General features: G+C 32.1%; 1 protein-coding gene across 1 annotated transcript; it reads right to left on the reverse strand.

Moving 5' to 3' along the window:
• Positions 1-4575: 4575 nt before the first annotated feature.
• LOC143072846 (uncharacterized) lies at positions 4576-24210 on the reverse strand. Its single transcript, XM_076247960.1, has 11 exons — positions 24001-24210; positions 19721-19870; positions 17332-17455; positions 16210-16268; positions 14514-14630; positions 13889-13961; positions 12702-12806; positions 11944-12148; positions 7683-7874; positions 6369-6517; positions 4576-5141 (listed from the first exon to the last, which is right to left on the reverse strand). The coding sequence occupies exons 1-11, from the start codon at positions 24169-24171 to the stop codon at positions 5092-5094; spliced, it is 1395 nt and encodes a 464-aa protein (XP_076104075.1). The 5' UTR covers positions 24172-24210; the 3' UTR covers positions 4576-5091.
• Positions 24211-24852: the final 642 nt, after the last annotated feature.

A 24852-nucleotide genomic window follows, 5' to 3' on the forward strand; every position in this document is an offset into this window, starting at 1 on the left:
GTTTAAAAAATGTGTGGCGTGACCTGGTCAACCAACCAAGATGGCCGCCACCGCTAAAAATAGAACATAGGGGTAAAATGCAGTTTTTGGCTTATAACTCAAAAACCAAAGCATTTTGAGGAAATCTGACATGGGATAAAAATGTTTATCAGGTCAAGATCTATCTGCCCTGAAATTTTCAGATGAATCGGTCAATCGGCTGTTGGGTTGCTGCCCCTGAATTGGTAATTTTGAGGAAATTTTGCTGTTTTTGGTTATTATCTTGAATATTATTATAGATAGAGATAAATTGTAAACAGCAATAATGTTCAGCAAAGTAAGATCTACAAATAAGTCACATGACCAAAATGGTCAGTTGACCCCTTTAGGAGTTATTGCCCTTTATAGTCAATCTTTAACCATTTTTCATAAATCTAAGTAATCTTTTACAAAATCTCCACTGAAACTACTAGGCCACAATCATCTTTGGGGTATCTAGTTTGAAAAATGTGTCCGATGACCTGGCCATTCAACCAAGATGGCCGCCACGGCTAAAAATAGAACATAGGGGTAAAATGCAGTTTTTGGCTTATAACTATGAATTCAAAGCATCTAGAGCAAATCTGACAAGAAGTTAAATTGTTAATCAAGTCAATATCTATCTGCCCTGAATTTTTCAGATGAATTGGACAACTGGTTGTTGGGTTGCTGCCCTCCAATTGGTAATTTTTAAAGAAATTTTGACGTTTTTGGTTATCTTGAATACTATTATAGATAGCGATAAACTGTAAACAACAATAATGTTCAGCAAAGTAAGATCTACAAATAAGTCAACATGACCTAAATGGTCAATTGACCCCTTAAGGAGTTATTGCCCTTTATAGTCAATTTTTAACAATTTTCATTAATTTGGTAAATATATGTAAATTTTTACCAAATATAGTTCTCTGTTACTAATGGGCAAAGTTCATTATAGATATAATTGTAAGAAGCAAAATCGTTCAGTAAAGTAAGAACTTCAAACACATCACCATCACCAAAATACAATTTTGTCATGAATCCATTTGTGTCCTTTGTTTAATATGCACATAGACCAAGGTGAGCGACACAGGCTCTTTAGAGCCTCTAGTTTAATTAATTTTGAAAATGTTAAACCTTTGAATTCTAGACTCCGCATTTATTTGTTATAAGAACAATTAGTAACAAGATCACATCTTTCATAAGGAATTTTTTTTGCTATTCATGCAATTGAAATTTCCAAGAAATTTGGATAAGCTTAATTTGTTGGAAATTTCAATTGCATGAATAGCAAAAAATAATGCATGAGACAGTTGTTTAGGATTTGTTAGATCTATATGGATTGCCATTTGTTGAGGGAATTTCCTATTTGAATTTCCCTTGGATTTCTTAAGTTTTGATATTTTACTTTCTACCTGAAAAACTAATTATATGACCAAGTTTTTTTTTATAAAGCTTACTACGGTAGTTGTTATATATATTTATCTGTATTTATTTATATTCTAAGCATTTGTTATGATATTTATCACGGATAATATCAAGTTTTCATATGATTTCTAGAAATACAGAATATCAAATTTGATAGAGAAATTTCATCATCTTAACATTTATAGTTTGCAGTAGTTCTTTTTATCACCTTTGTTTGATTCTAAATTGGTGAAAAATCAAAACTTCAGACATAATTATCCCTATGCAATAAACTCTTTTTAATACTATATATATGATTTTAAACTTAAGTGTTATAAAATATACAATTTGAAAATATATTTCTTTTAGACGTTACTGATTGATATGTTAATTTAGTGAACATTCAATTTATGAAGATCTTTAACTTCCCTTTCTCTCTAAATTCTAGGTTTTGTCTGGAACTCATTTGAAAACTTTAAAATTATTCTTAAATTCATTAATTTACAAATCACGTTGTTAGTTTATCTCATTTACACTATACAATTAGCAATTTTATTGATTGTTTTAACCTTTGAATAAAATTATATTACAGTTGCTTATAGTTCTAAATGTTTTTTAATGTGGTGCTAAAATTTTCAGGCACATAAAGTGGAGTATGGAGTACTCCGGCTTTTTAGTTGAGCCTGTGACTACTGTCTAGCGATCCTGCGTCCACACCTTTAACTAACTTCTTAAAAAGTTTTTATTTTAGGAGATGGAAGACATGGATGCTTCATACTTTTGTATATATGCCTCCATGTCAGGCTGTGCCAAACTGTTTTAGGGTTTGTCTGACTGAAAGAAAAATTTGGACTTTTCTACTATATATTCAACCAAAATATTTTAAAATTTCTGTCTGTCCAAATGATTTTTTGTCTGACATTTTGTCGGTCAGACAGAGTTTGGGATACACTGCTATGTTATGAAGTTTCTGTTTGTCATATGTCCATTGTTCTTGACCTAATTTTCATGGTTCAGTGACTACTTGAAGAATTTTTTTTTTAATGTTAAGTTCTCTCTTATCATGAGTAAAAGGATAAATATATTTAGTATGCACATACCTTGCAAGGTTCTCATGCCTGTCAGAGTTTTCACATGACCTTGACCTCATTTCATAAATTAGTGATCAAGGTTAAGTTTTTCTGGTCAAATACATATCGCAAATACTATAAGCAATAGGTCTGTATTTGGTGTATGGAATGATTGTACATATCCAAATTTCATTAACACCTGTTAGAACATTTTGGTTCGTTCAGTGAGCTGAGAAAGGTTATGACCCTTAAACTCAGCCAAGCATCTTCTGAGATCACCGGCAACCACACGTTGATTAAATTTTTTTATACAACGGGTTCGGAAAGGGATATATTTCCTTAAAATTAGAGAAATATATAATATATAAGCAGTAGGTCAATTATATTTGGTGTATGGTATGCTTGTAAGGGGTATATGTCTTTCTGGCAGGTATCCTCTGATCTTGGCTTAATTTTGATGGTTCATTGGTCAATGTCTAGTTTTATGGTTTAGTTTATTTCTTAGATACTAGAAGCAATATGTCAACTACATTTAATGCACATATTGATTATAAGATGTACATGTCTGTCTGGCATGATTCATCTGACCTTGGCCTCATTTTTATTGGACATTGGACAATGTAAGTTTTCCTGGTTTATATAAAAAAGAAGATGTACAATTGCCAATGCGACAACTCTTCACAAGAGATCAAATGACACAGATGTTAACAACTTCAGGTCACCATATGACCTTCAACAATGAGCAAAGCCCATAATGCATAGTCAGCTATAAAAAGCCTGGAAATGACAAATGTAAAACATTTAGTTTGTTTCTTAGAAACTAAAAGCAATAGGTAAACTATATTTGGTGTGTGAAATAATTGTAATGTGTACATGAGGTGACCTCATTATCTTGGATCATGTTGGGTTTATGTGATAGTTGTAGTAAAGCTGTATATTTCAGATTATCAACATAAAATCAATTGTCTCTAAAGCAGGTGAGACATTTCAGTGTGTGCACTCTTGTTTATGAAACATATGTGTGAATGTACACAGGTGGTGTGCCTACTGACGAGTCAATTCCTTTCCTTCTGATTCTTTTTTTTTTTTAGATTTTGTCAAAACTCAAGGCAGGCTGTTTCCATTTTTGTAGTTTATAATTATTCAATTTAAGGTAACAACTTATTGTAGGTCATTGATATTTGTAAGGCAGTTGTTTAAAGTATTGGCATTTTTCATTTTCATGTAAATTGTTTCGCCACGCTCTCCGATGCACAACTTTGAAACTTTTGCTTAGTTTAAATATAAAGGTTTGTTATGAGGTCACTTAAATAGGAATCAGTAATAGCAGATCAAAGATATATAGTATGCAGTTGTATCAGCATTTGTAAATCTCATTTCTATGTGAACTATTTTTCCTGTCCCTCAATCATATTCAATTGACTTTGAAATGTTTGTATGGTTTAAATTAGGTCTAATGGTAGCTCAATGATATTTGGTAGGCAGTTGTATAACCATTTGCACATCTCATTTCTATGGACATCATTAAACCCTGTCCCCTCAAGTTCTATTGATTTTGAAACTTTTGCATTATACTGTCAAAATTACATACAGCTTCAGAAGTTTATTTCTTCTGTTGGGCTGTCACACCACTGTCCTAGTTAAGGGAAGGGTTGAGCCATTGCATACATGTTTAACCAAGATTCATTGTGTTTGTGTCTGGCGCAAGCCAGGAGCCTGTAATCTAGACACATGTCTCTACGCATTTGTAATCTATGATAAAGTTTACTGCGCATGATGACCATTTAAACAAGCATTCTACCAAGTACATGTATGACAGTTTTGAGTGTAAATAGTCAGTAGAAAGTTACATTCATAAGTCAATGAGCTACAGAAGAATAATAATTATGTTATCTGTGTCATAAAACTTAAAACAAAGAAAGTCAAATCAACATGGCAGAATAGCATAATTCTCTACAACTGATGACAAACAATACTACTAAGAATGAAACCATCAGGTCACAGTCTGATTTGAGTACTGTTCACAAAGTGTTAAAGGGGACTGACAGTTTTAGACTATTACAACTTCCCTCAGTGTTGCTTGGCCAATATATTTTAAACATTTCTTAATTTCCATCTTTTACTAATATAAATAAATTATCACAGATACTTGTCACAACTAAAACAAATATATAATTGCTGTAGACATAGTAAAATAAACATGAATTACATGTAGATGTGTTTTTTTCGTTTTTTTCGTACAGGATCAAATAAAAGAAAGCTTCAAATTATTAAAAAAAATACAGAATAATTTTTCAAATATTGAAAAAGAATGTACTTATATATTGAAATATTCATATAAAATTATACACATTATCATGATCAGTCGTTTTAAGATTGTATTTATATTCCTCACACTGCTTCCCATCAAAATAGTTCTTTCCACATAACTAGCTTTTGAATGGTAACAGGTAAAATGATTGTTCCTTGCTTGTGTGAAGTATTCTTATATCTTCTTTTCTGGGTTACTCCTTATCGCTAGCTTAATTCAAAGAACAGAGGCCTTTCAACCTTGATTTCCTTATTTTGAATGTTCCTCATGTCTATTGTCATTTTTCACTCTGATTGTAAATTACAGCTAATCTATTTCACATGATGCTAGTAATGATTGCAGTGCTTTGGCATAAGCTGTAAGTAAAATAGAAATTATTAATAAATATGACAGATCTTTAAATACATAAATGCAAAAACGATTTTTAAGGTGGATAATTGCAGACACTGATGCTGTTTTCATTTTGATGAAAATAAAAGTTATTTGGCATGTTGAAGTGATTTCAACAACTTATAATTACATTAGATGTATGTTTCATTATAATATGTTATTCTGATTGGCTACACTACATTCTCGTGTTATTCCTTAATCAACTTCATTACACATAAAATTTATCATTTAATATGACACGAGGTCCCACAATAAAGTGTACAGGTAAATTAAATAAAAACTTGATAAAAATTGTGTTTTCATGATCCTAGCTAAAAAATGTAATTATAAGTATTGAATTCTTTTTTTTTTGTACCTTCATATGGTTGTAAAAGCGTTGACCATGAGCACATTTTTAGAATGAAGCGTGTCCGCGCTTCATACAAAATGTACTTGGTGAACGCTTTTACACCCCAAAGAAGTTACAAAAAGAAGCATTCGATTCTTAAATAATGTATCTTTCAATTATGTTTTTGATTTGGTCTGGTTTACCAGTACTTCTGTTCAAATTTTCCTATACCTACTGATTGTAAGGGTAACTTATCATATTCCATTAAACACATCAATTTATTTTGAACAAATAACCAGTGAATCAGTATGCAATATAAAAAAGTAAGATTCTATAAGTTAAAAGGTTATTTTATTGAAGTCCATCTATAATTTCTTTAAAAAAGGTGTTTTTAATGTTTCTTTTACTGTATCATATCAAAATGATGGAATTGATTTATAATAAGTATATTGCATGTAGATGCATTATGTGTAGGATATCAATCAATATGACATGAGGTCCCGCAATAAAGTGCACAGGTAAATTAAATAAAAACTTGATAAAAATCGTGTTTTCATGATCCTAGCTAAAAAAAGTAATTATAAGTATTGAATGCTTTTTTTATACCTTCATAGGATTGAAAAAGCGTTGACCATGACCACATTTTTAGAATGAAGCGCTTCCGCTTTTCATGGATTGCTTTGGTATAGGTGAACAGAACCACAAATTTAAATGTTCCTTGAGTACAAATAATTTATAGGCTTTGACAAAATCTCCAAATCAAATAACCACAAAAATATGTGATTTTCTAAATCCACAAAAATTTGTACCCACAAAAAATAATAAATTCACAGTATATATATATTATCAGTATCAAACAACTAACCTTTATGATTTTTATAAAATACACAATTATTGGCACATGTGTCTGGGTTTGTATCCCAGAGAGTTTCTCCACAACAACACATAGCTGGGAGTAGCTTCCCTCTAATTCCTATCCTTTCTTTTAACTGATGTTTTAATGCTTCCACAAATCTGTAAAGAAAAAATATTTCATGATAAAGATGTTTGATATCATGTTTGTAGAATATTAAACTTCTTCAAAATTTATTTACTAGCTGCTAAACTGAAGGAACAAAGGAGAAGGGCCGATTTTGGCCTCAAATTTCAGGTTCATCTAACAAAACATTTTGGACTCTTTTTAAACACTTAAGTGTCTATTTCAATTGATTTAATTAGTTAATGTGAAAGATTTTAACTGATTTAGTCATTAAAAACGCTCCGATTCAAGATTTATATCAAAAATCTATCAAATATGCCAAAAAACGTCACTTTTCAGATGGTTTTTGTCAAAAATGAAAGTGGCCGCATTCATGTTCATCCTCAACCTTTATATATGTTATGTATTATCATCAAATACAACTTACATTTCAATATTATGAATGAACATGAATGCGGCCACTTTCATTTAAGACGGAAACCGTCTAATATTTAACTAAGATGCTAAAATTGTGAAGATTTCAGTAATTTAGCATGACTTAATGATGCTAGTACTCAATATATGTGCATTGTATTGTCAAAAACAGCCCATATTTGTATAGCAGAAGCATTCTACTTTTCAGTAAATAGCTAAAAGATTACATTTTCACAATTTTGTAAAACTGCTATATTTTGGGGCCAAAAAGGGGTCTTACTGAACCTACTCCTTTGCTTCTAAAACAAATACTGATACTTGTTTAGATTCTATAATTCAATAATTTAATTTTGGATTTAACGCATCTTCTGATTGGCTGAAGTTGCTTTGTTTAAAAGCTCATAGATTCAAATTTGTCATGTGATTGTGACTTCATCAACGTTTTTTCATGATTTGTAATATAGTTTAAGAATTGAGTATTAAATTATAAGAAATGACTGTAATATTTTTACTGCCTAATTGAAATAACATAAAAAATGTGGTGCACTGCTGCACACTTTCAAATAACCCGCTGCACACTTTCAAATAACCCGCTACACAGGTTATTCAGTGTGCACCACATTTTTGGTGTTATTTCTTCATAGACAGAAAAAAATATTAGTCATTCCTTAAAAGTTCCTAAACAAATAAACATGTTTGATCTTTATGTCCACTTGATATGAAAAATAAAAAAAAAGAAGTGTTTTTTATTCTGATTTATTAAAAAAATTTGTTTGAAAATGATACCTTTCCATTTCTCTGTGTTTTCTGATTCTCTGTTCATTTTCTTGTACTTTTTGGCGTACATATTTATGTTCCTCTATTTCCCGTACTAATAGTTCTAGAGCTGATTCTCCTGTTAGAGGATCTCTTGGTTCTATTAATTCCTTTGATGCAGTTTCTTGTACCTTTCTTTCTTCTTCCTTGTCTTTCTTTAATCTATAACCAAGCAAAATGTTTACACCACACAAAAATAACCAAAAAAAATCTCCCCTCCCATAAAAAAAATATTCAAAAAAATAATAATGATAGGTAATTTCATTCATGAGAAGATGTGAATGTCAAAACAGGCTTTTATGTATTCCATTTTTTTCTTAAAACCAAAAAGACTACAATTTAATGGAGATGTTGCTAACATGGCAATCTTTTTATTGAGCATCTGTTTAAGTTTTTTAACTCAAGATAATCTGAAATTTTTAATCTTAATTATGTACAACAGACACAGATACTAGACTTTCTATTTAGATTTTAGAATATGTTGCATACAAATGATGCTACTGAGAGATAAAAGTTTGCAAAAGCTATTCCATGGCAAATATTGTAAAAATAAAAGCTATTCCATGGCAAACATTGTAAAAATAAAAGCTTTGATCTTTATCACCTTTTAACTTTTTGTATATGTTTAATAGAATGTACAGCACAAAACAGGAACAATTTGGTGCAATATTAGATATAAAATAATTTGGGGACATCATTTCAGCTCAGCATGTGTGACTCCATATCACAAAGCTTTATTTTACTTTATTTTAAGACTAAAAGGTGTTGATCTCTAACAAACTCTTTGAATTTTAGGAATAATGAAATATGTTGAAATATGAAGTCAAAGAAACACCATTGGCTTGTTAGTTTTTAAATTTGTGTTTAGACTTTATGCATAGATAAGTTTATAAAAAACATGAATTTCTAAGGATATAAAAAAATTCATGAAATATATATTAGAAAAATATACATATCTGGGACTAGTGTTAAATGAATATTTGAATTATATAGATATGGCGAAAGCTGTTGCTAAGTCTGCTAGTAGGGCATTAGGTTTGTTAATTGCCAAAAGTAAAGCTAATGCTGGTTTTGAGTTTTCAATTTTTACAAAACTTTTTGATACACTGCAGGCCTCTACATTAACATTTTTTCTAACTTGTCCCTTCGGACAAGTGGCAAGAAAATCAGCTTGTCCGAACTCTTAACTCACTTGTCCGAATTCATAATTGAAAATCTAATATATTGATGATTTATGCAATAATAACACTTGGGCTTTGATTGTACCTAATAAAAGGAGCATTTTGTAATGTTATATGAATACCGCATCAAAGTACATTTCATTATTTCAGAATGAAAGTTTTTTTGCAAGACTGTGTTCTCTGACTCAATGTCACTATCATTTGTCAATCATTAAATCATCATTTCTTCCCAAACCACTACGTTCCCCATTATGGACCTATTCATTCTTTAGTAGTGGTATGGGTTAAACCAAGGACGTAAATACACCTGGCCACCTTGAACATGTATATGAGTAAACCTTTTTAATTTATTGATGATGTCAAAACAAGCTTTTACAATTTATTTTGATTTGTATATACATTGATATATATGATCATGTACATACACATTTTACAAAAAAATCTGCCTTTTTAGATTTTATTTTTTTTCATCTTAAATTTTTATATCATAGATCTTATCAAATAAAACCTTTTTTAATGTATTGTTATGCATAAAAGCAAAATCAAATGAAACATACTTTGATTTAATATCTTAAAGTTTAGGTAAAACTCCATATGGAGGTGCTCCTAATTCAAGGAAGCTTATACTAAGAAGATACATTAACATTGGTTTCTTTCCCCTTACTTATATCCCCCTGGTCAATGGCTGCCAGCATGTTCAAAACTCCAAATCAGAGACATATTATACAAGTTTTATATGTCTCTGGTTCAATCAATGAATAATTATTTCATTAAGTATGATCAATAAAACAATCATTCATATTTTTGGGAATGTATAAGTCTTGAATTTGATCTATTTTTATCTGACCTTGATTTTTCACTTGTCCCATCGGACAAGTAGTATGGTGAATCTACTTGCCCGACACCTGTGTCCACTTGTCCCGGACAATCGGACAAGTGTTAATGTCGAGCCCTGCACTGGTTATGTCAGTTATTGAATATGGTGCCTCAATATGGGGAGCTAGGGAATTTACATGTATTAATGCAATTAAAAATAGAGCCATGAGATTTTTTATGGGTGTTGGAAAATATACCCCAAATTTATCATTATATGGAGATACGGGCTGGATGCCATGTATAATTAAACAATGGTCATGTATTTTTAGAAATTGGTCAAGATTTTTGAAAATGAATGATACCAGACTTAACTAGATATCATTGAGATGGGAGCCATCTCTGTGGGCCCCGCTGTGAATAATGTGCATTAAAAAATTGTATCTTTACCATAGGACATGGGTTTGTCAACTGAAATCAAAGTTTTTGACCTTGACCTTTGACCTAGGAAGTTGTAAATAAATTATGACACACCCTTTGGTGTTGGTTTATAAACATGTCAAGTATAAACTTTGAAATGATAACGGTTCTCAAGATATAGAGCGGACACGATCTTTACCATAGGACATGGGGTTGTCAACTGAAACCAAAGTTTTTGACCTTGACCTTTGACCTAGGAAGTTGCACATAAATTATGACACACCCTTTGGTGTTGGTTTATATACATGTCAAGTATAAACTTTGAAATGGTAACGGTTCTCAAGATATAGAGCGGACACGATCTTTACCATAGGACATGGGGTTGTCAACTGAAACCAAAGTTTTTGACCTTGACCTTTGACCTAGGAAGTTGCACATAAATTATGACACACCCTTTGGTGTTGGTTTATATACATGTCAAGTATAAACTTTGAAATGGTAACGGTTCTCAAGATATAGAGCGGACACGATCTTTACCATAGGACATGGGGTTGTCAACTGAAACCAAAGTTTTTGACCTTGAACTTTGCCCTAGGCAGTCATTCATAAATTATGACACACCCTCTGGTGTTGGTTCATATACATGTCAAGTATAAACTTTGAAATCATAACGGTTCTCAAGATATAGAGCGGACACGATCTTCACCACAGGACACAGGGTTGTCAACTGAAACCAAAGTTTTTTGACCTTGACCTTTGACCTAGGAAGTTGTACATACATCATGACACGCCCTCTGGTGGTGGTTAATAAACATGTAAAGTATAAAGTATGAAATCATAATGGTTCTCTAGATATGGAGCGGACACAAAGTGTTACGGACGGACAGACGGACGGACAGACGGACAGGCTGATCACTATAGGGCGATCCGCCTTTGGCGGGGCCCTAATAAAAAAGTGTTTTATGGGCAAATAGAATATGCAACAGTAAAATTAAAAACTGGAATTTTAGAGTTCATAGTAAATTTAGAGAAACTTAATATTGAAAATTTTTGTAATATAAACTGCACTTTTAGTAAAAATGATATTAAGAATATTGAAAGTAATGTTTTTGATATGTACAAGAGAAAATGGTGTAATGATTTAAATACAAATGATTGCAGTAAACTGCGTACATATAGATTATTTACACAAGAATATTATAAAGAACATTATTTAAGTGTTCATATGCCAGGAAAATATAAAAGCGCCTTTGTTAAATTTCGATGTGGTGTGGCGCCGATTAGAATTGAAACAGGCAGATATGAAGGGGTTTTAAGTGAAAATAGATTTTGTTTTAATGATTCATGTATGCAACAGAAACTCATTGAAGATGAGAAACATGTTTTACTCAAATGCCCTTTATATTCACAGGCAAGACAAGAGGTTTTTACTAAAGCAGTTTCTTTTAATATTGATTTTTTAGACTTAAATGATGATGAAAAATTTATATTTTTATTTACAAATGAAAATTTGTGCTTTTATTCTGCCAAAACCTGCCATGATATTTTAATTCAAAGGAAGAATGTTTTATATAGATAAAAAATGTTTTGTATTTTTATCGAGCTGTCCTTTTTTATGTAAAAGTCTCTCATAACTCTTTTGAGAGTGGCTCTCGAATGTTTTTAAGATTGTTTTGTACTTTTAATTAAAACAAGTTGTATATATTGTAGTCATGTTTGTATTGTACATGTAGAGAGATGAGACTATAATAAAATATTTGATTTGATTTGATTTGATTTTATTAACATGTGAAAATTCTTTTATCTAAACTAATTACTTCATTATTCTTTTTCTGTGTTCTTGGCGCCTGATATTTTCTTTAACTTGTTCTCTCTCTAAATCCATAAAAAGTCGTCTGTAAGTTGCATGTTCACTTTTCTGTCGTCTTTTTTCTTCCTCAGACTGAACCCCAGTGTAAATACTAGGTACCTGCTTGACTCTAGGAACATTCCCCATAACTTGTGTTCCTTTACATGTTGTTGCTGAAATAGAAACAATGAAAAGTTAATATTTTTGTGATAATATGCTTATTGTGTTGCCATCTATATAATGTTACCTTTCTATGGTTTGAATGGAATACAAATTTTATTAAAAGATTAAAGATTTAAATATGTGTATCTATTTTTGAATAATAAACTCCAGTGGTTGTCATAGGGATGTCTGCATTATTTTCCCCCTGTTGGATGTATATGTAAATCCGGATGCTTGTTATCCATTTTGAATTGTTACACACTTTATATACTATGTGCTATGTATTTTGCTCAAAGTTAAAGGCAGTACAGTGCCTTATTGATGTTTATATCAGCATCCCTTGGTCTCCAGTTAATATTTGTCTCATCGACATATTTTTACATGAGCTAATTACACAGTTACAGCATTTGTCATAACTCCCTATACATTTATGTAACAGCTAAATTTAACATACAACATACTAGTTTATGAAAAAGGTTATTTTTTACACCAATTTTTTTGCTATTGTGAAAGACTTATGTTATTTTTTTAATAGCAATACTACTAGACAAAATACAATTTTACCACTTTTTCTGCTAATCCTCTCTTCTCTTGTTTCTCCTTTACTTGGTTCCTTATCAAAATGGACAACCTTCAGTCTACTTGTTTCTATATTTTCTTTTTCCTCATCTATCAACATAGTGTACAAATAAGTTCAAATTTAATGTCTTTATCAAATTGCTTTATATATAAAAAAAAAAAATACCTTTAATTGACTAGAACTTTATACATGTACTATCTGTATAGTAAAACTATAAACAAATTTAAGTTTAAGATAATTCTTGATAGGTTGAATAAGTAAGTGTTGTTTTTTAGCCTCAAAACATATCAAATAAATCCTCTATTCAATGTTACTTGAATCTTATCATATGCTAAATATACCGAACAAATATAAGGCATTTTAAAAGACTTAAGTGTTTTTTGAAAAAAATGCTTCCCTCATGTTTATTTCCTAAAATTATAGAGACCCCACCCCCTTTTCATAAAATATATGTTGGGGCCTCGTTGGCTGAGTGGTCACAGTAGTTACTACTGTTATCACTAGCCACTCAACACTGGGGTTGTGCACTCTTCTCCAATCTTAATTGACTAGGATTATCAGTTTTCCTATCGAAGGTCATGGTTTTCTCCAGGCACTCCGGCTTTCTCCACCAATAAAAATTGGCTGCCACGAAATAGCCTAAATGCGGTGCTTAAAAGTGGCGTTATAGCACCAAAATTAAAAAAATCAAATTAAAATATACGTTCCATAAGAAAAAACATAACCAAAACACAAATATTCTTGTATGGGTTTTTCCAGCATTAATTGTATTTTAGGGAGGAGGTCAGAATGCAATTTAATCAAAATTTGATGAGTGGTGGTTATTTAAGAAAGATTGCTTAAACATTTGAAGGAAATATCCAATTAAAAATGTATGTATGGTGGGGCCAATTTCAAAGTGCCTTCCAACCCCTGAACTCTATACATTTGAACAACCCTAAGCAGTGTGTCATATTTGCCTGCAACCATGTCTCCATTCTTATTTATGATCATAAATTCTCGCTTACTTTAAATCAGTGTATGAGGAATGCAAAATACTTACAGGAAAACACTAAATATCTTAAAAACAAACACTAAACTTTTTATAGCAAGATAAAGATATAAGATGCTAAAGCTAGTAAAATCAACAAAAAATATGTACACATGTTTATACACCATTGACAAATGTTACCTTGTAAATCTAAAGACTCACTATCTTCTATATCAAATACTTCAGGGTCAGCTGTACTTCTAGAAGCAGGGTGCTGTAACATAAATAACATGAGTCAACTAAAATGTATAGATACATTGCATGATTATGCTTTAATAGTCTTATGGACTACTGTATACTCAGTCCATTTAATTTCAAACTTAAAAAATCTATTAAGGGTTTTGGGGAACTATTTGATACCTGCTATTGCTGCTCTCAGAGTTAAAGTGTAATGATAGCTGCAAAAACTATGTGCAATTATCTGTTAAATACAGAAAAACTGAAGTAAATTCTGTCCAAGTTTCATAACATTCAAAATACATCAGACATTATCTCTTAATCATAAAAAGCTTCAGGCACACTATCAAAACATCCATGAAGTTATTTACTGATGTCTAAAAGACTTTAGTCCTAGACTTTCTTTAAATGTTTACTAAACTACTAACTAAGTCCTTTACCTTATATCAATTAAATACGGAAAAACAAAAATATCTAAATTAAATTAAAAATAAAATTCACTTGTCACAAGTTTCATACAATGCCACGAGGGTTTGACAGAGTTTCATCTGATTTTTTATGATCCACAAGTAGTTTTTGTTAGTCTTACATCTCTTGTACTTGAAACTTTCCATACACCTCCAGGTAAATCATCTGCCATGAAATCATCTGTTACTATTTGTTTCTTTGCCAACTGTCTTCTTGCTTGGTTTGTTAATTTATGAACCTGTAAAAATAATAATTTCCCTAATGTGATACCAAACACTAAAATTAAATTGGCTTGTTTAATTTTCGTAAAATTTGACACAATATTTATTTTGACCATTTTACAAAAATATAAAAATTTAAATTTAAAAAAAATTAACCACACACTTGATCAGAAATTTTTTATTGGATAAAAAGCAGTTTGACAGACACTAATTCTGATCATTGAGAAGCTTAAAATTTACTTAACAATATAAAGAACATGATTAAAACTTTTAGCTGATTTTTTCAAAGTCGTCCCATTAGTATAATGTACCACCTTAATTTATCCAATGCTAACATGATTTTTTTTTAATTAAAAATATAATTAAACTTTATGTAAGAATCCTGGATTTTTATTGGTTGATAGCCAGTGTGTTTTCACCAATTTACTGTTATCAAATGAATATCGTTCATTTTTTAATGCCGCCAGGGTTTTTGCAAAAAGGATATGCCTTTTTACCCTCTCTGCCGTGGTATTTGCCAAAATATACTCTATCCGACTGGAGGCTTGTAGCATCACGATCATCAATGCGTTTTTGAACGCTAACATTCAGTGTAATTAAACAGATATATAGTATGTTCTTGAGGGGTATTTGTGAAAAATACCAGTCTTGAGTATGAATTTCCCTCGCCTTTACGGCTCTTGAAATTTAACATTCCCTGACTGGTATTTTTCGCAAATACCCCTCCTTAACATGATATATCTGTTCAAAATGCAACTGATAACTGAAATATTTTTTCTCAGACTTTTAGATATCTAATAACTAATAAATCAGAACAATTCTGCAATTTGTTATTATCTTATTTTGTTTTTTTCCCCTATTGAAACTTTGTTATTAACAATGCCATAATAACTGTTCCTGCTTGTACAAATATTCTATACCCTTTATTCTGTAAGGAACAAATACTGTAATATTTGTTCTAATGGAAACATAATAATAGAATATTTCTTTCATTTGGAACTAATGTTATAAAGGAATGTCAATACTTCTGTTTCATGGCACAGTAACATAATCTAACAAAATTTTTTTGGACAAGAATTTCTAAATATTAATATTACAAATTGTGATGCAGTTATGGTTCTTAGGCTGTAGTTTCAGGTTTATCTTGTTAATTGTGTGAAAAAAATACTATTCTTTTTACTATATGCAGTTATACAATATATCACAAAATTTCAAGAATAAATATCTAAATGAATTTATTTGCTCGGAGTAGTATTGAAAACATCTAACCTTCAATTCAGTAATACTTGATTAAATGTCAATCTTTGCTTTGCCTGTGGTGTGTTGGTTTTTATTTTTTCTAGAATAAGATGTACTAGGTTCATTATATTTACTGGATAAAAATCCATTGATTTGATTCTTCAAAGTTCTATGTTAATTTTGTCATCTTTATGCTAAAAAATAATATGTTTAAATCAGATTATATTTAATGTTTGTTCATGTTTATATGTACGTACATGTATATGTCTGAATTGGAGAAGATGTCACTAAGTTCAAAAACTTTTGTCTGAACCATTTGCCTTTTGAACAATAAAATCGTTAAAACTAATGACATACCTCATTTGTCTGATCACAGAATGCTCTATAATCGGTGCCATCATCTTGCAGTCTTCTCCCTGTGTATACATATGAAATAAATAAACATTGCAACCAACAAAAATTAAAGAACCCTAGTGAGCACACTCACAAACCCCACGTCCCCTCATTGTCACTGGACAAATAAAATAACTGTAAGGAAGAAAAAATTGAATCATGATTTCCTGTCAATATGCACATCTACATAGTATGTCCTTATAATCTAAAAGGTTTCATGAAATTCTGTTGCGAGGTTTCAGAGGAGTTGTGATGACAAACTGTTGCAGTAGTATAATGGGGCAAATAAGTTCAAAGGGGCTTAACTCCTAGAAAAATTTTGAATCATAATTTCCTGTTGATATGCACATCTACATAGAATGTCCTTATTATCTAAAAAGGTTTCATGAAATTCTGTTGTGTGGTTTCAAAGGAGTCGAGAAGATAATTAACAGAGGAATGATGGACAGACGGACGGACGGGTCAAAAACATTATACCCTCCGCAACATCGTTGCATGGGGTATAATAATAATTACAAATATAGCTTTATAGCTTGCTGTTTGGTGTGAACCAAGGCTCCATGTTGAAGGCTATACTTTGGCCTATAATGGTTTACTTTTTACAAATTGTGACTATGATGGAGAGTTGTTTTATTGACACTCATACCCGATCTTCTTATCACATCTACATATATATATTAAGAGAATAAGTTTTTCCTTTCATTCAAATTAGAAAAGAACATTCCTTAATTTGTGTAATGGTTTACTTTTTACAAATTGTGACTTGATATGAGATTTGTTCCATAGACTGTAGACACTCATACTATATCTTCTTATATATCTAAGTAATTAACAATATCTTTTGATTTTTTTTTTATTCAAGCTTTTTTTGCATCAAATCCATAAGGTTTTTTTAAAAGTACAAATGTAACTGGAAATCTTCAAATGATGATAAAGGGAAAAAGCTGTAAATAAAATTGAGAATAGAAGCTTAAGCCCCTTTTTAAATTTGAACTATTAACTTCAAAACATAAAATCATTAAATTTGCAAAATTGTTTACAAAACAAGTTTCCTACATGTATATATATATATACAATATATATTACCATCAGGGGCTGACTTTGGTCTCATTCCCAATGAAGCATTATCCTTTCTTACAAGGCAACTATCTTTTCGATGAGCTGTTTCACCAAAAGCACTCTGTCTTACAACTTTATGTTCATGTTGAACCTGCAGTATAAAATGCATCTGTGTACTGATCAACATACAGATATAATAGTTTCATGAGTTTAGTCCTTAAAGAGTTTTTTTTTACTTAAGCATGTTAAGTGTCTACTGTGATTCTTAATTTATCAAAAGAAGTAATAAGATCCAAAGTGAGCACTAAAATATTTTTAAACAAGAGGCTGTCACAACGACAGCAAACCGGATTTATTAACATTTATTTGTGTCCTGGCAATATCACAAGAACCATTACTGATGAATGGTGAAAGTGAAAATCGTCAATATCAAATTTGACCTCCATTTTGTCATCAGTATCAACATATTAAAATTTGAAAAGCTTAGATTGAATGGTTCATGAGTAAATGCAACAACCTGAATGGAAACGCCATTTTACGATCTTTCAAGAACCATAACTCCTGAACGGTAAAAGTTAAAATCGTCATTATTGAACTTGACCTCTATTTTGTCATCCGTAACAACATATTAAAATTTCAAAAGCTTTGGTTGAATGGTTCATGAGAAAATGCACGGACACGACGGGAAACACCATTTTTCAATCTTTCAAGAACCATAACTCCTGAACGGTAAAAGTCAAAATCGTCATTATTGAACTTGACCTCCATTTTGTCATCAGTAACAGCATATTAAAATTTCGGAAGCTTTGGTAGAACAGTTCATGCATAAATGCACGGACACGACTGGAAACTCCATTTTTCAATCTTTCAAGAACCATAACTCCTGAACGGTAAAAGTCAAATTCGTCATTATTGAACTTGACCTCCATTCTTTCATAAGTAACAACATATTAAAATTTGGGAAGCTTTGGTAGAACAGTTCATGCGTAAATGCACGGACAACTCCATTTTTCAATCTTTCAAGAACCATAACTCCTGAACGGTAAAAGTCAAAATCGCCATTATTGAACTTGACCTTCGAATAGTTGTCAGTAATAACATATTAAAATTTTAAAAGCTTTGGTTGAACGGTTCATGAGTTAATGCACGGACAACATTTGATTGCCGCCCGCCTGCCCGTCGTACATCCCCAAATCAATAACCGACATTTTTGTCACAAAAATCCGGTTAAAAATTGATAATTTCTGTCAACAAAAACATAAAAGACAGCAATTAACCTTTAGGCATGTTAGGTGGATAGGGACCATTTGACTGCACATAATTTCACGCATGGATTACAATACACACGAAACTATGTGTCGTAAATTCGATATTATTTTTTAAAATATTTTGATTGATTAGAAATGTTAAATCATTCTAGTTATGTCACTAAAAGAATATTATTGTTATAATGTGTATCTGTGAAACATGTGAAAGGCTCAAAATGACATTTCACCAATTTTCATCATAATTTGGGTTTTAAGGCAAAATATTTTTTTTCCTTATCCGTGACTTATGTTTTTTATTTGCTCATTCTTTGAAGCTATATTTCAGCTTTTTAGATTACAGTTTTGGACCAAGTGTCAAAGAACGTTTTTTTGATATTCCGATAAAAATATGTCAACACCTCTATTTTTCCTATCATTTCATTGAAAAATGGTCCCTTTTACATACCTGCTTAAAAGTAAAATTTTGAGCATACATGGTCCGTGACCCCCTATTTTTTTCTGAACAATTTGATTAACTTTCTGTAAAGAATATAATAACAAAAAATACGGCACTTCTGATAGAAACTTCAAATAGGCCCGAGCCACCTTAAGTACAGTGTTCTTTACATTTTTTCATACACTCATGTAAGATTAAAGTTGTTCAACACTCTTATTCTGCTACTTTTTTAAGGCAAATATCTTCTGTGTAAATATATATATATGTTTCTCTAATTCTTAGCCAATTTATTGTTTTCCCTTACCTGTTGATTATTTTTATTTAATCAACGTGTGGTTCATTTGATCTCTCAGCTATTGATTGGTCGAAATTCGATTATGATGTCAGATTTTCTTGCTTTCTTCTGAATTTCCTATTGTGACGTCATGAAAAAAAGTGACCATGCCTAATGACGTCACATAGAAAGAACACATCTTTTAGAAGACAGAATAAGTTTGCCTGCATACTGCATAAAAATCATTAGAGAAACTGATTCCACCACCAAATCTCGTGTAATACTATATTTATCCACTCTCGACAGTTAAATTTTAAATATTTAAAATGCTTGGGCAAGCCTTGCGTTTTAAATTTGAAAATTTAACTTTTGAGTGGATAAATATCTTATCACACTCAAAGCAGTGGTAGAATCTATATATATCAAATTTAAACTTACAGCTTTAATTGTGTTGTCTTGCTGTTGTTTCTTTCTTGCCTTTTCCAGCATACTGACTCTGTGTTTGACGTCTTCCCTGAATCTTTTCAGTCTAGCATTTTTCTCTTCTTGCATTTTCTGAATTCTTTCCTGTTCTTCATGGGCTGCATGCTGTAATTAAAAACCTTTTCACTTATATTTTTATAAAGACACTAAATTAAATGCAATGAAGTACATGTACCTTTGAAAGGCTGTCTTCTGATTTTCATGCGAATCTCTAATTGGTTTAATAAAGATGAAGTATTTACTTGACCAAATAAATCTTGATAGATATCTACAACATACATGTACATGTACATAGTAACATTTTTCCCTTTTGTCAATTGAACTTTATTGCAATGACACATGTAATGTGCATGTAGGTGTGTTACCAAGAACCTTGATTTATGCCAAAAGAAACTTGTTTTCATTAACCATGTTAACCATTGTTAATGTTTATGAATGTTATAATTTTAGAGACTGCATTTTTTAAAATTGTTTCATAATCAGGGCTTTGTATATATGGGAAGAAGTCCCCTGTTACAGTAGAAAAATCAATAATAAAAAAAAAAAAATTGGGAAAATTTCGTGAGGTATTTTCGATTCTTTTTTTTTAGCAGATCTTGAAGTTTAAATATGTTTGAATTAAAAAAAAGTCATACAGACTTTGTCCCTTTTCACATGTAAAGCCTGCCTCATATTAGCTGTTCATAACGTACAGATTTAGCTAAATATTCATTGTCATGGAAGCCATACAGTGAACTACAAACAATGTATAGTTGTAAATTACATTTTCTGTACTAAGTCATTTGGACTCTGTCATTCTGTTGGATACATTTGTGTCATGTGTGTTGTTCGAAATTCTCTCACATTGGAAATCATTTCACATCTCCTTGATTTATTTTAAGACTTTGCTCTGCTCTTTTTGCATGTCTCGCTTATTTTTACTAAAATTTGGCTATTTGACCACAATTACTTAGATATGGCACAAAATGTGCACCTGAATAAACTAAAGGTATCTTGTTTTGTTTTGTGTTGAAGCAATGTTTACATTGTTTTGTGCCTTATATGCAATTACTGGACTGGGTTCCCGTTAGTCCAAATAATTATGACGTCTTGAAAGGCTATGATAATTTTTTTCTTTGACGCCTTACTTCGACATCATAACGCCAAACTCATATTTTCAGTTGGACTTTGAGAGGGAATGTACTGCTTTATTAAAACGTTTAGCTGATTTCTCCTCAAGATGCTTCATTTTAGGAGTATAAAATATATTTTTGAACCAAACTTGGTACATTTTGACGGACCTGAATTTCCAGATAATGTAAAACAAAAGTTCCGGAAATTCGGGTCTGTCAAATTTTACCGAATTTGGTGTAAAAATTAATTTATAATCTCCTAAAAAGAAATCAGATAAACGTTTTTAAAAATGCAGTCGACATGTTCCCGCCTCGGATGGAATTGTTACTTATATTATTATTTCTGTAGGGATTAATTGGAAATATCTTGCACAAACAAACACATAAAAGGTAAGAATTTTTATATATGAAATTTTTATAGCTTTCAATGAAAATTTGATGGATAAATTGGGTCTCAAAGTCCAACCGAAAATGGCGGCTTCAGCATTATGACGTCGAAGTAAGGGCTAAGGCGTCAAAGAAAAAAATTATCATAGCCTTTCAAGACGTCATAATTATTTGGACTAGGTTCCCGTAAAATATGACGTTACAATAGAAAATATCTGACCCACAATGGAAAAGTATCATTGTTGAATGTAGTTCAAGATTACTCCTTTGACGTCCAACAGCTGTTTTGCCAGACAAGCTGGGGCCGTGGGGTCCAGCTTGTCTAGCAAAACAGCTGTTGGACGTCAGAGTAATCTCGGACAATGTTGTATGACGTCATAAGTTCAACCTGCACACATTTTCTTGGCTAGTTCACAGATCTCCAAATAGCATTAGCATTAAGGTGTATTATTCCAAATGCAAAGTAAGAAGCTATTAAGAGGAAAATTAAGGAATGAACCCCCCCCCCCCCCCCAAAAAAAAGTAAATAAATTCAAACCCCAACACAATGATGTGAAAATCCATGGATGGTACCAGCGGGATTCGAACCCTCAATCTCGGGATCTAAAGACAGCGCTCTAACCAATTGAGCCAAAGAAGATCTTCCCTAACTCAACTAGTTAGACTACCTTTATATCGCCAGGTCTACAACACTCTTCTCCTTTTTCTTTTTTCGGGCTGCATACCATCCATCCGAGCAACTCACAGGTCCACTACCTGTACAACCCCGAGACATCTACCCGGAAATCCTCTGGCCAGTTCCACCTAGATATGTCATGGTCATCTTATGACCGCTGGTCAACCACCATGACCCCATATCAAACTGCCAGGCACCTATATACACTTGTTTGTACAAGTAGTAATTGCTCGCAGCGCCAATGATGTGAAAATCCATGGATGGTACCAGCGGGATTCGAACCCTCAATCTCGGGATCTAAAGACAGCGCTCTAACCAATTGAGCCAAAGAAGATCTTCCCTAACTCAACTAGTTAGACTACCTTGATATCGCCAGGTCTACAACAACAATAACACTTGAACAAGTTAATGGAAAAGAAGGATGCATGCAAAAGCACATGTCAACGATAAAATTAAAACAGCAGGTAAAGAAACATGCAAATGTCGCACCAGCATACAAAAAAGGGGAAAAATACAATGCAGTCAACTACAGACCAATCTCTCTCACTTGTATCAGTTGCAAACTAATGGAACATGTCATTACTAAACACCTAATTAACCACCTAGAAAAAAACAATCTATTATACGACCTTCAGCACGGCTTCAGACACTCTAGATCATGTGAAACACAACTTCTATCTTTCATACAAGAACTAGCTTCAAATTCAGACAATAACACCCAAACAGACCTTGTGATTATGGACTTTGCCAAAGCCTTTGACAAAGTCCCTCATCAAAGACTCTTATATAAACTACATTTCTACGGTATTCAAAATGAAACACTTAACTGGATCTCTGCCTTCTTATCAAACCGCACACAAACAGTTGTCCTGGATGGAGAGTCATCAGACATTGCTCCAGTTACTTCTGGTGTCCCACAGGGAACAGTTCTGGGTCCAGTTCTATTCCTGGTGTATATTAACGACCTACCAGAATATTTGAAATCCAGTAAACTCAGACTGTTCGCTGACGACAGCATCATATACAAAAGCATCAAATCTCAAGAAGATTGTGATAGCCTTCAGGAAGATCTTGATGCTGCCGCAAAGTGGGAAGAAGACTGGCTGATGGCTTTCCATCCAGACAAATGTACAGTTCTCACTGCCTCAAACAAGAAAAATACCATCAAACACGACTACATTCTTCACGGCCACACTCTAGAATCTGTCTCCTCTGCAAAATACCTTGGAGTAACACTGCAATCAGACTTAAAATGGACACAGCATACAAATAACATCATTGGTAATGCTAATAAAAGCCTAGGCTTTCTAAAAAGAAATCTGAAAACATCCATTACAAACATTAAGTCTCAAGCATATCTAGCACTTGTCCGACCTAAACTAGAATATGCTTGTTCGGTTTGGAACCCTCACACTGCTGAACAATGCAATAAACTTGAGATGGTTCAACGTCGGGCTGCTAGATATGCCTGTAATCGTTATCATAACACCAGTAGCGTTACAGACATGCTCAATACTTTAAATTGGCCTACTCTACAACAACGCAGACTTAAAACAAGACTTATAATGTTTTATAAAATTGTTCACCAAATTGTCGCTGTACCATCAACATTACTCATACCAACAGACAATAGAACCCGACAATTTCATCCACAAACTTACAGACATATACTTACATTTAAAGATTGTTACAAATATTCATTTTTCCCGTATACTATTACACAATGGAATGTACTACCTCCAAAGGTAGTACTTTCTCCTACTCTAAATATTTTTAGAGAACAGTTGACACCTACTGTTCTCTACAATATAGAACAGTAAACTTAGTAGTTATGTAAATAGTTTTAACCACAAGTCATGTTAGTATTTGTTTATTTTTTGGCACTCTTATTTTGTAAATATTTATTTATTATTATCCTACGCATGCGCAGCAGTTAGTAATCATCAAAAATCTGATGGATAACTGGATACCATAAGAAGAAGAAGAAGAAGAAAGAAATAAAACAATTATGGTCCCATACACATGATCAGACATGTCGACTGCATAGATTTTTAGCTTACCACAGCTTCTGATGAAAAAGCGCTCGCTGGCTGAACCCAAGCACCAACAGCACGGACTTCAACATTTCTGTTACCCATTACATCTGTACTGATAACAGGTTTACATATTTTTCTAAGCCCATTATTGACAGTTTTTACGGTAAATGTTTCTTTGGACTTTTTGGACGCCATTTTGACGCTTTCCTGTGTCTACGTCAATTCAATGTTTTGATCTAGGTCAATTCGGCGATAAAGCCAAATCCCCAACCTCTCACCTAACGCAAAGAAGCACAACAAACTTTTTCATCATTATTTACTTCGGTTTACCTTAGGTAATTTTACTGATACAGGAACGAAAGTTCCTCTTCATCAGTCTGTTTATCTAAATCTTCTCCACTTCCGGTGATTGTTGATTTATAGTCTTCGTACATCATTGTTTGGTTCTTCCAGTATTTGTCTAGCCTATTCTTAAATGTATTTGTGGTTGGTGATGTCACTATAATTTCGGGTTATTCCATGTTCTCACCACTCGTAGAGCAAAGGCATTCCTCCTTAATTCTGTTCTTGCTCTGTGGAAATATTCAGTTTCAGCCTGTTGCCGCGTACCCCTGTTCGTGTTGTCATATCTTTCCATAATTTAACAAATTGTGCCGCCTCTTTATCATATTTTCCGTTCAGTATTTTATATAATTCAATCATGTCACCTCGGACCCGTCTAAAATTTAGAGATGGTAGTTTTAATTTTTGCAGTCTTTCTGAGTATGTAATTAAATTCTTTAATCCTGGTAGTTCGGTTTATTTGCCCGGCGCTGCACATTCTCAATCACGTCAATACATTTTATTTTATATGGATGCCATACTGAGCCGGTCCAA

Source organism: Mytilus galloprovincialis, chromosome 4, assembly GCF_965363235.1.
Source record: "Mytilus galloprovincialis chromosome 4, xbMytGall1.hap1.1, whole genome shotgun sequence".
NCBI lineage: Eukaryota > Metazoa > Mollusca > Bivalvia > Mytilida > Mytilidae > Mytilus > Mytilus galloprovincialis.

Bases quoted from the DNA above. Each gene is read 5' to 3' on its own strand.
- LOC143072846 (XM_076247960.1), bottom strand. From the start codon at position 24,171: ATGGCGTCCAAAAAGTCCAAAGAAACATTTACCGTAAAAACTGTCAAT. The intron at 13,962-14,513 runs GTAAGACTAACA...TTTATGTTACAG, and splicing joins AAGTTTCAAGTACAAGAGAT to CACCCTGCTTCTAGAAGTAC. The intron at 12,807-13,888 runs GTAACATTTGTC...CTATGTTGATAG, and splicing joins TGAGTCTTTAGATTTACAAG to ATGAGGAAAAAGAAAATATA.